The sequence below is a fragment of the Vitis riparia genome, chromosome 12 (genome assembly GCF_004353265.1).
Source record: "Vitis riparia cultivar Riparia Gloire de Montpellier isolate 1030 chromosome 12, EGFV_Vit.rip_1.0, whole genome shotgun sequence".
In the NCBI taxonomy this organism is placed as follows: Eukaryota; Viridiplantae; Streptophyta; class Magnoliopsida; order Vitales; family Vitaceae; genus Vitis; species Vitis riparia.
Window position 1 is genome coordinate 6,526,405 of NC_048442.1, and position 14,926 is coordinate 6,541,330.

The 14,926-nt window shown below is 32.8% G+C and overlaps 1 protein-coding gene across 10 annotated transcripts; it reads right to left on the reverse strand.

Moving 5' to 3' along the window:
• Positions 1–420: 420 nt before the first annotated feature.
• Positions 421–9,080, reverse strand: LOC117926563 (disease resistance protein RPV1-like). 10 transcript variants are annotated; one of them, XR_004653161.1, is made up of 9 exons: positions 8,422–9,079; positions 6,492–7,575; positions 6,031–6,387; positions 4,599–5,942; positions 4,008–4,445; positions 2,985–3,031; positions 2,273–2,412; positions 2,041–2,142; positions 421–1,470 (listed from the first exon to the last, which is right to left on the reverse strand). XR_004653161.1 is itself a non-coding variant. In XM_034845695.1 (7 exons), exons 1-6 carry the CDS (start codon positions 8,919–8,921, stop codon positions 4,048–4,050), a joined length of 3,555 nt encoding a protein of 1,184 aa, XP_034701586.1. In that variant the 5' UTR covers positions 8,922–9,080; the 3' UTR covers positions 2,274–2,412; positions 4,008–4,047. The 10 variants fall into 10 exon arrangements, 6 of the variants coding, with proteins under 6 accessions (XP_034701586.1, XP_034701583.1, XP_034701582.1 ...); XR_004653163.1 differs by having other exon boundaries at positions 421–1,497; XR_004653162.1 differs by lacking the exon at positions 421–1,470 and adding an exon at positions 1,718–1,950.
• Between the last annotated feature and the right edge of the window lie 5,846 nt (positions 9,081–14,926).

Consider the following 14,926-nt stretch of genomic DNA (forward strand, 5'->3'; position numbering starts at 1 on the left):
ATTCACATACTAATTATGTGAATTAGGTTGGTCATTTTAATGTATATATTTATCAATGGAAATTTATTTATATATGAATGTAGTAAGAAATATTCACGAAATTTTTGATAAAAAATGTCGATGAAGTGGAAATTAATCAAAACTTATAAAAACATTCGAGAATACTTCAAAAAATAATAAAAGAAATAATAATACACATATTAAAGTTATTTTATTGAAAAAAATGATATATGTATGATAAAATTTATAACATTTGATAAATATGTCACTTTGAAAACATATTTAATACTAAAATAATGATTTATATAATTTAATTGTACTTAATAATATAAAAGAAATGATGATATATGTATAAATTTTTTTTTTCAAATATTTATATTTTATATTTAATCTATATACAAACTATATAAAGAAAACCTGTTGAAAAATATCATGACCTGTAGTTTTTATATTCTTAACAAACAATTATATATATATATATATATAGAAAATGAAACCTTCACAGTGTTGCTCTGGTTTCCACCAGAGCCCCAAAGAGGTCGACAAGTAGTCGATAACCAAACCAGATGTGGTCGGCTTTTGAAAAATGCATGGAAGCCGTGTCATCGATATAGAAGCTGCCAGATTCATTCACACTAAAACCAAACTCATCCAACTCACCCATGGTGATGTGTGCGTTGAAAACAGCACAAACAGCCAATCCCATCAACTTGGTGTTATACCAATGTGGAGGCAGCTCTACAGGTACTAAACACCCTGCGCTCTGATGGATGAACCACTCTGGAATGCTACTTCCAGGAACAACAGCGTTATACTGAGTAGATAGACCAGGGTTATCAGGAATCACGGAAAAGTTGGAGGCATGCATGTAGAGAAATAATATTTCCAGTAGGATAGCTTCCACACTGTCACTCTGCTCATTCCCAGCTAGTCGGAAGCAATTACAGAAATAGAAGTTGAATCTTGACTCCTTCAATGCATATGCACTTCATGGATTTGAAAAAGTTCCCAGGGATGTGCACTCATTGGCCCATAAATCTTGAATACTTGATGGAAACTCTGGCAATGATTGAAGACTCTTGCAGTGTTGTTCCAGTGTGAGCCTTTTGAGGCTACAAGGCACGGCAATGAAACTGTTTCTTGTCAGATCTAAACGTTCCAATGAAGATAAGGAGCCAAGATCACTGGGTAGGGCTCCTTCCAATAGGTTGCAGTCACTTATTCATCAACATTTTCAAGGAGCATAGACTCGACAAAGAAGGCAGTGGCAATCGTTCTGTAGGTGATGAGCGCAAAGATAAAACCAGATTCCTTGACTTGGATTCCCCTGCCTTGCATCCTGCTAATGATAATACTTGAAGCTTTGTCAAAAGAGTAATAGAGGTGGGTACCTCTTGTATACCAATTCCATTTGCTTCGAGCTTTACTAAACATTTAGGCTCCCGATGTCATCTGGCAATTTCTTCAGTTCTGAGCAACCAGAGAGAGTATAAGAGTCTGAAGAGACGTCAGCTTACAAATGCTTCCATTAGAAAACCTACCCTTGCAGACCTTAGGACATTTATTACAACTACAACTACAACACTCACTTCTACACTATTATATTAAGGGCAAGTTCCATATGGAGGTATAACTTAATTACCAGAGAATGAATAAATTTGTGATGGCCTTTTATTGCTTCTATCCATATTTTAATAATTGTAAGGACACATAATTATTAAACTAAATGTCGTCCCGATTACCAAATCAATAAACTAAATACTGGGAATATCAATAATTAATAAACCAAGCAGCAACTGCATTGCCAAATTAATAGACTATGCATTTGCTGCATTAACAAGCCAAATATGGGCTGCACAACCAAAGTAATGTCCTCAACAACAATAACTACTGTTTCTACACCAGGATCCTCGTTTTGTTTTCAGTCACACTAGATCCAATGTCCAAAGCCTATGAGCACAAACCACAAAATGCAGCTAAAAAAAAAACCATAGTGAGATCAGTTATTGAAATCAAATAGCAAGAGAAAATGCATCTTACAGAGAGAAACCATTTCTTCATGCAGTGAAAAATGATAGAGAAATCGACTTCAAGGGAGTGAAATGGGAGAGAGAAGATGGACTTGGTGTGAAAGCAGAGAACCTGAAAGTAGAAGTAAAGGAAGGGTGTAAGAAGCAGAACATAATAATCATTTATGAGATCTATGAGAGCAGTAAAAAAAAAAACCACCAAGTCCATAATATTATTTATAGAATTGGCTGCCACTACATACCTTAATGCCAACTTTCCCACTAACTTTTGCCTCCATCCAATTCTTTGCATGCCTTAGAATTTTGGGTGCAGCTGTACCATCATGTTTGGAGACTACTTCTGCAGCACCTTACTTCGACCTCCCATCTGTGTCTCCCATTTCTTACAAGAGTATTTTGGTTATTATACTTAAATAATGGTAATTAGTCTCCCTATACAAAATAAAATCTATTTTAATCTTTTATATATACAGAATAATATTTTAATCACTATATCTATCTATCTATCTATATATGTATACACTTTAAATATTATCATTTTATTACGCCTCATCCTAATTTTCTCATAATTTAAAATTTTTTTTTTTATTGTGAACCTTTAAATAATTCTTTAGTTTCTTTCAAATTTTTTATTTAGTAAAGATGAAAAGGCACAACTTACCACATAAAGCATCGTTCAATTAACACAACTATGAATTTAATCACATAAAATAATTGGAAAAATATTAGTCCACAATGATCACCAAAATGAAATAAAATGATATGTTATTTATCAAATTCAAAATCATTATTAAATTAAAAAAAGTTACAAATAAATTAGAATGGAGTCAATTAAAATTTCATTTTAAAAATGAAAATTAAAAAAATCAATCCATTAATATTATGTATTTTTTAGATAATTAGCAACCTAAAGAATTAAAAAGACCTAAAAACATATTAAAAGGAAGTGATTACCTCGGACTGAAGAACGTGATCGTCCACATATCACTACCTTCAATTACCTAGAGAAATTAAAGTATCTTTCACTAAATTGAAAGAAATGATCGAACTCAAAATAAATTGTCTTTATGGTCGCTAAAGACTTTTGGTGGACTCTTCAATAAAGTAAATTAAAATAAAGTATTATTTTTTCTATACTAAAAAAAATGTTTCAATTAGAATGCGTATATATTTAAATAAGGATAATTAAAACATAACATTTAAGAGTAGTTTATAAAATTAATTAAAAAGTATTTATTCATTAGAATCATTGATTATGGAAAAATGTATTCACTTAAAACAACTTTACCAAGATATTTAATGGTTAAAAATTACGGGGACTACCAACAAGAGCGATGCTTATTGATAGTGACAGCCTCAATAATTTGGTGAGGTACGACACACCCAAAAAAAAATAATGAATAGAAAAATAGACAAAGCATATAAGACCAATAGTAGCATATAATAATGATAAATAATAAGAAAAATAAGAAGATGGTACCACTTGTGGTTGTGTATATGGCATAGGATGTTTAGGAAGAAAGGTAAGATAAAGAAAGGATCAAGTCAAAACAAAGTCTTCCAAAGTAAATTCCACCGCCCACCCTTTCATTTGTCCAAATGGGCGCAGAATGCCCTACCCTAGGCTTCACTCTTATGGATGAACTAGGCAGTTGAAGGACCTCAACAAGGACAAATCAATACTTTAAATATATGTATTTTATATTTATTGCCAACCGAAAGCAAGTTGGAGTAATAAACTTCAACCAAAACAAAGGGGCTTTTATTTTATTTTTTTTAAGTAGGTTTGTAAAGTATTGATTAATTACTATTTGTGATCATTTGAGCGCCCGTAAAGAAACAAAAGGGAGGGGAAGTGAGAACGAAAGTAGAAACTAACAGAATAAAGAGAGTAGGAATAGGGGCGTGGTGCTTTAATATGTTTATTTTAATAAATTAAGGAATGAAAAAATTAGGACCAGATTTCCTGAAGCTTACATGGTTCATCTCCTCCTCCCGGCCACATGGTTCATCTTGCCTAAATACCAGACGAGCCCCACACTTTTTCACCACTTCGCAGGCACGATTGAATCCAGCAAAGGAAACCTTCAGGTGATCGATGCTCGGGCTGAAAACCTTTCCAAAAAGGGGTCGATACCCAAACCAGATGTTGTCAGCTTTTGAAAAATGCGTGGAAGTCGTGTTGTGGAGAGAGAAGCCTCCAGATTCGTTCATACTAAAATATGCAGAACGGCCGAACTTACCCATGCCGATGTTTGGGTGGAAAACAACACAAACAGCCAATCCCATCAACCTGGTACTACAGCAATGTGGAGGCAGCTCTACAGTTACTGAACACCCCAGGCTCTGATGGGTGAACCACTCTGGAATGCTACTCCCAGGAACAACAGCGTCATAGAAAATAGATAGACCCCGCTGAATCATGAAAAAGTTGGAGGCATGCATGTAGAGAAATAATATTCTAGGATTAGTATTCCAAGATTATTTGTGGGATTGTGTCAATTATTTAACACGACATTAAATTATGTTTTAAGAATTCTTAGCATACGCAAACAAATAATAACATACCCTGTGAGCGGCAAGAAGATCACTTAGAGCCATGTATTGGGGTCTTGATGAAACAAGACAAGGTCCCAACAGGATAGCTTCCACATTGTCACGCTGCTCATTCTCCACTAGTCGGAAGCAATTAGAAAATTCAAAGTAGAAAAATGTGGACTTCCTCCATGCATATGCACTTGATGGATTTGAAATGGTTTCCAGGGATGTGCAATCATTGGCCACTAATTCTTCAATACTTGATGGAAGCTCTGGCAAAGATCGAAGACTCTTGCAGTGTTCCAATATGAGCCTATTGAGTCGAGGAAGTCGACTGAGGCTAGGCACGGTGATGAAACTGTTTCTACTCAGATCTAAACATTCCAACCAAGATAAGGAGCTAAGATCACTGGGTAGGCCTCCTTCCAATAGGTTGCAGTCACTTAAATTCAACTTTTTCAAGGGGCATAGAACAGGCAAAAAAGACGGACGCAATCCATCTGTTGGTGATGCGCGCAAAGATAAAGCCAGATTCCTTGACTTAGATTCCCCTCCCTTGCATCCTGCTAATGATAATACTTCAAGCTTTGTCAAAAGAGTAATAGAGGTGGGTACCTCTTGTATACCAGTTCCATTTGCTTTGAGCTTTACTAAACATTGTAGGCTCCCCATGTCATCTGGCAATTTCTTCAGTTCTGAACAACCAGAGAGAGTAAGAGTCTGAAGAGACGTCAGCTTACAAATGCTTTCCGGAAGACTTGCAAGTTTTTTACAATTTTTCAGCTTCAACAAAACAAGCCCATTTAGATGCTCGATTGATGAAGGTAGCTCTCTTAGACCAGTGTCATCTAGAAAAAGCTCTTTCAAACTCTCCATATTTTCCCCTATCTCTGGAAGCTTCTTCAGTCTGGAGCAGTTTGAAAGAATAAGAGTTTTCAGGGACTTCAACTTAAAAATGAAGCTCGGTAATGAATCAAGGCTTTTGCACTCTCCCAGATTTAATAAAGCAAGTCCATTGAGATATTCAATGGACAATGGCAATCCTTTTATAGCAGTCCCTTTTAAAGAAAGCTCTGATAAATTATCCATGGCTCCCTGCACCTCTGGAAATTTCTTCAGTTTTGAGCAGCCAGAGAGATTAAGATTTTGAAGAGACTCCATATGGATGCTGCTCAAGAAACTATTGAGGTTCTTGCAACCTTCTAAATTCAGGCAAATAAGCTTCTTGAGAGCTCCAATGGATGGGTGAACCAGGACCAAGCTTCTACAGCCAACAAGAAATATTCTCCTGAGGTTTGGAGCTCCAGAGAAGTCTGGAGTTTTGATTAGATGTTGAGAGTGGCAAAGTTCGACGAACTTCAAATTCTGGAAAGACTGTCAAAGAAAAAGAGGAAAAAAATTATAATCCACTTTGAAGAACTTTATAATCCATTTAAAGAAAAACAACAAATATAAATTATACCTTGTTTCCTTCCCATAGTCGTTCAAGCTGACTAAAGCACATTTTTAACTCAACAAGCTTCTCAGGATGAAAATTTGATGGAAGGGACTTCAAAGGGTATCCATCCCAGTAGAGAGATCTTAAGTTGTTGGATAGAAATTTAAAATCCCCATATAGATGCAATTTACATTTAGGGTACTGATATTTATACCAATCATAGTTTCCCCATTTCCAAGCATAATCCCAGCTATCACGTATTTGTGCATTACAGAATCTGAGTATTCTTAATCTGTTCATCTTTCTAAAGACATCAACACTGAAGTGTAGCTCTTTTAAAGTAGACAAGTCAAGGACTATGCCTTCAACTGCTTCAGTCCCCTGACAATGAACCAAGAGCTGCGTATGAGCTTGAAGTTAAAATTAAAAAATTGAAACAAAAAAGAAAAAGAAAAAAGGAAAGCAATTGTGAGTTTAGGTCTTACTGTATTTGTTGTTAATACATGGATGACATCCTCATTAACCCACAACCTACTGCGTTTGCCGGGGATAGATTCTTGCCGAAGAATTTCGCATCCCATTTCTTGTATCAAATCATGCATGCACACCTTATTATATGAATCAATAGTTGTGAGAGACCTCTCTCTAAGAATAGGTATCTCAATTGCTGGAAAGAAATCACAACTTTTCAATACGTTTGTGACGTAATCTTTGTCTTGCCCTTTAAAGAAGCATGCCAAGTCGAGAAATACACTCTTTTGATTCTCCTCTAATCTATCAAAACTTATTTTGAGCACATCTTGAATCTTTTTGTTTGGAATTCTTCTGAGTTTTTCCAATTCACCCTCCCATTCCGCTTTGCTTCTATTGTATAGAAGACAACCCAAGATTTTAAGGGCTAAGGGATTGCCCTTTGTATAATTTAGGGCATGGTCACGTAGCTGTACAAAATCTTCTGTAGGAGGCTCATATTTAAAGGCATGTTGACAAAAGAGCATACAAGCTTTATCATTGTTTAATTCCTTAACTTCATATATTTTAACTTTCTCATCTAGCAAATGTTTGTCTCTGGTTGTTATGATAATTCTACTTCCTAAACCAAACCAGTTATGATTTCCAGCTAAAACCTCCAATTGTTGTGGACAATCCACATCGTCAAGAACAATAAGGACCTTCATGGAGTGGAGCGTGTTTTTTATAGCATTGATTCCTCTATTGAAAATTCTTGTATTTAGATTTCCTTCCCAAAAAATTTGTGAAAGGAGTTCCATTTGCATATCAGCTGGATCATTGTTTTGTGATTTTTCTCCAACATTTGAAAGAAAGCAACAACCTTCAAATTGAGTGTGAATTTTCTGATAAACAGCCTCAGCAATGGTAGTCTTACCTATGCCAGCCATGCCCCAAATTCCTACCATCCGAACATCATCTGACCCAATACGTAATAATGAAACCATGTTCTGTATATGAGAAGCCATTCCAACTAGAGCCTCCATGTTGCATGAGGATGCATCATTCAGTTCTTTCCAGATCTTGGAAACAATTTCCTTAATAACCTCGGATTCATGTCTGCGAAATTATAATTGAAAACAATCATATGGTCATCTTTTAAAAGTCATAAAGGGACAAAGAAAAATAGATAAATATAGCAGTACTAGTGCTTAGATTTGTTCTTTGTTGCGACTGAAAGAAAAGAAGGTAGACAAGATATGATTCAACAAGATGAAGCTACGATTAACCCCATTATCATGTTGTTAGGATGGGAACACATGGTATCCAACAAAAGCAGAGACATGAAGCTAGGAATAATGTATTGTGAAGTTATATAATCCAAGATACTATTATTCAGTCTGACACACTCCCAATTGAGCAGTCTGCATAGACAACATTTTAGAACTTGGGTTAGGAACACTAGAAAAGCTATTGGATGCATTTTGACGCCACAACGATTGATTTTCAAAGCTGAAAAAACATATCCGGTGATCCAATTAATTAATGGGCTGGGTCCGGTATCCGAGTGGGCCTTCAGGAAGGTTGAAAAGGCACTGATCCAATGCTGTTTGAAGAGGTTTTCAAGCATTGATCACAAGAAAAAAAAAAAAAAAAAAACAACCTTATGCTTCTTGTCATTTTTGAGATCAAGGAGCACCAAACCTCATTGATTTGATGTAAAATGGAACTCAGCTTAATATAATCTCTACACCCCTTAATTAGGTTGTTAAAAATGAAATTTTACAAAACCCTCATCCTCGCCTTATCATTTTTCTCTTTGCTAAACCAACAGGAATAGTTGGATTAATACATACTTCAATTCCCTGAAAGAAATTTAAATAGATCGAGCTTAGAAAAGGAAAAAGAAGAATAAAAAAGCAACACCCAAATAGAAAACAAAAGAAATCCAGTTAGAAGAATTACTTATCTCGTGAATCCCATCCAGAAAGATTGGATGCCACAGTTAGAGCTTTTCTCCACTCGACCACTTTCTCCATGTTGTCCCTGTAAACTTGTTCATGCTTTGTAAATGCTACTCCATAACTCCCTTTTTGTTTTCTTACATGAGAGGGATCTACATTATAGAAAACAGGAAAAGCTGTATGTCTTCCCTCTTTGACACACTGAAGAATCTTTGTAAGTTCATCCAAACACCAACTTGAAGAAGCATAGTGTTCGGAGAAAATGATGATGGAAAACCTTGATTCTTCAATTGCCCTTAGGAGTGCTGAAGATATTTGTTCGCCTCTCCTGAGTTGGTCATCTATGAAAGCGTGGATTCCATATCGACGAAGCGCCTTGTGAAGATGATCAGTAAAGCTTTTGCGGGTGTCTTCTCCTCTGAAACTAAGGAAGACTTCATACTTCCATGGATGGGTGGAAGAGGAAGAAGCTACTGAGAGACTGGTTGAAGAAGAAGCCATTTGCAATTTGGAAGAAGAATGGTTGGAAGACGGGTAGCTTGAATGATCGATCCAGAGAATTGTAACTTCAAGATGGTAGCTGTGGCTGAAGACCAAATAAACAAAAAAAAGATAAGACCAAGGTTGCACATTCAAAAAGGAAAAGGAAAGGAAACACCGGGGGACACGGCAGAAAGATTGGAATGACATAAAAGTTAAAAAGAAAAAGGAAACCACTGGGAAACAAGGCAGAAAGAGAGGAATGACATGAAAGTCAAAAAGAAAAAGGAAACCACTGGGAGACTCAGCAGAGAGAGAGGAATGACGTAAAAAAAAAGAAATATTTAGATTCTTAAACAAAGGGATCCAACAAACATTATTTATTAAACAAAAGCTCCATAGAAATGGTCATGGAAGCTTTTAATAGGAAAAGTCATTAGGATATAGGAAGCTTGACTATATGATGGAAATATAAATTTTAAAATTTATTTATAAAGACTAGCTAAACTAGAAGTAGGAAAGAAAGAGCATAGAGGCTTCATATGCAAGTGCCCATGTTTGACCGACTTTTTGCTAGGGATGTTTCTCCCAATTTTCAGCTGTGACTTACTACCCAAGCTTCATTATCTTCCTAGTTTTAAAAAGGAAAAGAAAAGAGGGTTTCACTGTCTCAATAAATTGATGCATTTCCAAGAAGAAACATCTCAATTAATTTGAACCCTAGGACCACCTAACTTACTATTAGGATGTTAGATTTTTCACATGAATTTATCACTGAATTTAAGGCAAATTTCAAATTAAAATTGTGGAATAATATCATTGTTTTCTATTGGAAAGTGGGGTTCACACGATGGAAATGAAGGTTGAAAGTGATGTTTACACGTATGGAAGGAAAAGTTGAAAGTAGGGTTCACATGGTTAAAAATTGATGTTTAAAATGGGGTCCATATGTTTAAAAGAGTTGTCCAAACGGAGTCCACTTGGGAACCTTTATTTACCACTTGCATTTTCCATTTTCTTTCACATTTTTCTCCTCTTACTTTTTTATTTTTATTTTTATTTTTTGAGGTTGTGTAAGTGAAAATAGATTCTTTTTAATTCAATTGTACAAGCATATACAGTATAAAAAAATTTATGTATGATAAAATTCTTATATAACAAGCATAGTCTAAGCTAAGTCCACCTACGAACAACCTATTTCCTTTTCTTAGCATTTAATCTCAATGAAAATTCACCAATAGGACGTTAGATTGTCTTACTCAATTGCTTAGCCCCAAAGCATTTATTTGTAAATTTAGTGATTTTTTCTTTCTAATTTGTCATATTAATGTGTCAATACTTTGAGGAAAAGATAGAATTGTTGCATTAAATTATATATGAAGTTAAGCGAGTTGCAAGAGTTGTGGAATAACATTATTTTTGTTTTTACCACAATTTTTAGAAAACAGGGTTTAGATATTAATTGAAATAAAAATATAAAATGAATATTTTAAATCTATAAAAAATAATTATATTACATGATGCTCTGGTGATAATTAATTATGGTAAGAAAAAGGGTGCTTGCACCACTATAATTTTCTTTTATCATTTTCACCAGATTGATATATGATAGGTAAGGCTACAATTTGGACGGATTAGTATGTCCACAATTGAATCCAATGCAATTTTAAAGTAGGTTCAACCAATCATTTTTAGTATATGAATAAGGCTTGAGTTCAAATTTTTCCATCCAAATTTAATTCAAGTTGAATTTAAGTCAAGGTTTGAATGATCCGAGCTAGCCTAACTTAAAACTTGATTTAATATTTTTATAATATTATAATTTATATCCGTATTTATTTTATACTATTTTTTAATTCATTAAAGAAATTTATTTATTTATATATTATACATGATTTTATTTTACTCAAATTTAATTCACTTATTAACGTAGTCTTTTGATGCTAAACTGATTAACTTGACCTTAATTTAAATTTAGAAAAATAAGATTGAACTATGCTTGTATTAACTATATTAAATTAGACATTATATTGATTTAGTTCAAATTGAACTATCACCTTCAAAAACATTTCCAAAAACCGAGTACACTTATGGGATAAGTGTACTTGTCTAGGGTTTTGATCTCTTTTTGCTTAGGCTTAGCTTGAAAGATGTTATACCAAGTCAAAATCTTATGGCAAATTTCTTTTTCTAAATTCATGAGTTTTTTTTTTTTTTTTTGGGAAATTCTAGATACCGAAAAACACTTAAGGCCTGTATAAACCCTCTATTAACCCATTTTAGGGTTGGACATTTAGAGAGATTCAACCTAACTTGTTCTATCATTCCCAACTCTCAAAGATTCAATTCTTAAATCATGGGTTGTTAGAAGACCTGCATTCCCTTAGCGAGGCTGAGGAGAATTCATGATTGGAGATATATATATATATATATATATATATATATATATATATATATATATATATATATATATATATATATACTTTATTTCATTAATTCAAACTTGCAAAACAAAATATCATATCTCCAAAATTTTCATTTTTCATAAATAAAGAAAATTCTCAAATATATTTTTCATACAAAACACATACTTGATCCATGAGTAAAGATAAAAATAATATTTTTACACATTTCAAAATACAATATAAAAAAAAATATTTTCTTTTATAAAAATCTGCATTAATTTCCCTTACCTTGAAGAAGCGCTTAAAAACTTGAAGTATTTAGCTTGACGAATTTACTTCTCACCTAACATAATATCATACACAATTATCTAAAGGTAAAAATTTGACAATCCTAAACATATTTTATTTAGTATTAGGGATCCTAATTAATTTCTCATGCTAATATTATTACTACTCAATATTATTTTCAACTTACTAAACAATAATAAATTAATTTACTGAGTTTCCAAATTATAGTAAAATTCATTTTCTTTCCTAATCTTACCCTTCCTATTTATTTTTTTATATACTTAAATTAAATTAAAACCTATTCAATAAACTACTACTACTATTATTATTATTATTATTATTATTATTATTATTGTTCCCACAATCCAACGGTCACCTAACCACAATTCCAACCCCACAACCTATTATATAAAGATATATATATTAATATTGTTACTTTCAAAGACCAGCAACACCATTACTCCAAGCCACCAACTACACCCATTATTATTATAATAATAATAACACTTTTTTTTTTCTTCTTTTGTTTCTTTCTTCTTGGATATCCACACGCATCCTTGTTTTTTTTTCTTTTAAACCCTCTGCTACACGACACATGTCTATATTATTATTATTATTATTATTATTATTATTATTATTAAACGAACTCTAATCAAAATTGAAATATTCCAAAGAATATCTAAAGTGTTCAAAGCTAATTAACAAATATAAAATATTAATTTAAGGATTAAAAATCTTACCTGAAAAATTGATCTTTAAACCCTAAACTTCTAAATCTTCAACCATATGCTCTCTGATATTTTTTATCTCTATGTAAAAGCGTTTTCTGAATAAAGAAGGTAAGAAAAATCTAATTTATATCTAGGGGTTTTTAATATGAAAATACCTTTTTACCCTTATTAAATTACTTTAATTAATTAATAATTTCTAAATTTTGATTTTACCCCTAAATTGGGTTTGGGTCATTACATAAATCATCATCAACACTAGCTCTTTCTTGAAAATTATTATTAGATTCATAAAAATAACATAGATGGACCCCTCTACTACCATGACTTTTTTGTTAAAAACTCTAAAAGCTTTACTTAAAAGTAAGTCACCAAGGAAAATTCTAACATTTGATTTTGCATAAAATTTCCAAGGTTATCTTTGGTGCTTAAAATAAAATATTTGCAACCAAAAACTTTGAAATAGTCAATATTAGGTTTCTTGTTTTTTAAAAGCTCATAAGGAGTTTTCTTGAGGATGGGCCTTAACAAAACTCTATTTAAAACATATCAAAAAGTGTTAATCGCTTCAGCCCAAAAATATTTTTGTAAATCATTTTCATTTAGCTTGGTTCTTGTCATTTCTTATAGAGTTCTATTTTTCCTTTCAACTACCCATTTTGTTGAAGAGTTCTAGGAGCCGAAAAGTTATGGTCAATTCCATACTCATTGTAATAAATTTCAAAATCAATGATTTCAAATTCTCTCCTATGATCACTTCTTATACAAGTGATGGAAAAATCTTTTTCATTTTGAACCTTTTTACAAATCTTTGAAAAGACCTAAAATTCAAACATGACACATGTGTACCTAAAGAAATCATCCGCAATAACATAGACATAAGATTTTTTACCAAAACTTGGTGTCCTAGAAGGACCAAAAAGACTCATATACAATAATTTTAAAGGTCCTGATGTGGAAATGAAATTTTTGTTTTTAAAATTTTTTTATGTCCTTTTCCACTTGACATGCTTCACAAACTTTGTCTTTCTGAAAATTAATTTTGAAAAGGTCTCTAACAAGTTCATTTTTGTTGAGGTGTGAGATGATGTCCATATTAGTATATCTCAACCTCCTATGCCATAACCAATTTTGATCATGCATACTTGAAAGACATTTATCATGGTTATCAAATTTTTGAATATCAATTGTATAAAAAATTTCACTTCTATGGCTCATGAAGATGGCTTTGTCATTTTGAATGTCTTTGATGATGCAATGAAATACTTCAAAAATCACTTTAAAACCTTTGTCACATAGTTAACTAATACTTAAGAGATTATGCTTTAATAAGAGAAAAAGTGTTTGTCTCCTTTCTTTAGCCCAATGATCCTTTCTTTAGTGTAGTCTCCAAATGTCACAAAGTCACCCTTCTTCTTAATGAGAAATGCAAACATAGACTCATCTTCGATCATGTTTTTTTAACATTCACTATCCAAGAACCATTTGTCCTTTTTTAAGCCTTACAAGTATAACTTAAATAGATTTAGGTACCCATATCTTTTTGGGTTGTTGGGGGTTAGTAACATTTTATTTTTCAACCCAAATCTTCTTAATCTTTTAAGTATAAACCTTTTGAGAATCATTTCTAAGAGGGTAAGTACTACTAATGTGTCATCCTCTTCCACTAAAGTTGCAAATGGTGGAAGGACTTGCACTAGTTAATTCTTTCATAAATTAATTTTCGAAATACTTTTGATTCTTAGAAGATTTATGCCCTAACCCTTTTTTATCAAAAATTTAATTTTAACTAGCAAGTATCATATCAAAAGACTTTTGACCGCATGAGAAAATAGAGAGTGAAGAGGTCAACCATTCATTCTTCTTTTTCAAAAAAAGTTTTGGCATTTTCAACATTTGAAAACTTTTCTTGCACCTTTTCAAGTTCTTTTTTAGGTTTTTGAATTTTCTTTTTGAGGGACTTTTTTTTTCAAACCTAGATTTTCAAGGTCTTCATAGAAATCCTTAAAGGCATCTTGTAAATTATCAAAGCTAATGTTTGAATTTACCTCAATAGTTCATCAATGGCCATAAAGCACATGCATATTGTCACTTTCTTCTCCTTTTCTTTTTCGAATGAGTCTTCTTCACTATCACTTCATGTGGCTACCATAGTTTTATTCTTTCCTTTCTTTGCCTTACTCTTATAGAGAGGGCAATCATATTTGATGTGTCTCAGTTTCTTGCACTTGTAGCATATTATATCATTCTTCTCTTTGTCCACATTTAATGAAGCTTCCTTCTTTTGAGATTCCTTTCTTGAGGTGAATCTCCTTCCTTTAAATCTCTCACCCTTCATAAATTTCTTGAACTTTCTTATGATAAGGGCAAGTCTCCATCTTCTTCATTTTCATTTATTTCTTCTTCAACTTCCTCCTTATCATTTGTTGAGACTTTGAGAGCTATGATTTTCTTCTTCTTATCTTCAACATCATGATGACTTGTCATGGTAATTTCTTGCATCATCAATGATCCAATTAGCTCCTCCAATGGTAGCTTGGTTAAGTCTTTGGCTTCTTGAATTGTAATGACCTTTATTTCCCATTTCTTTGGAAAGGACCTTAAA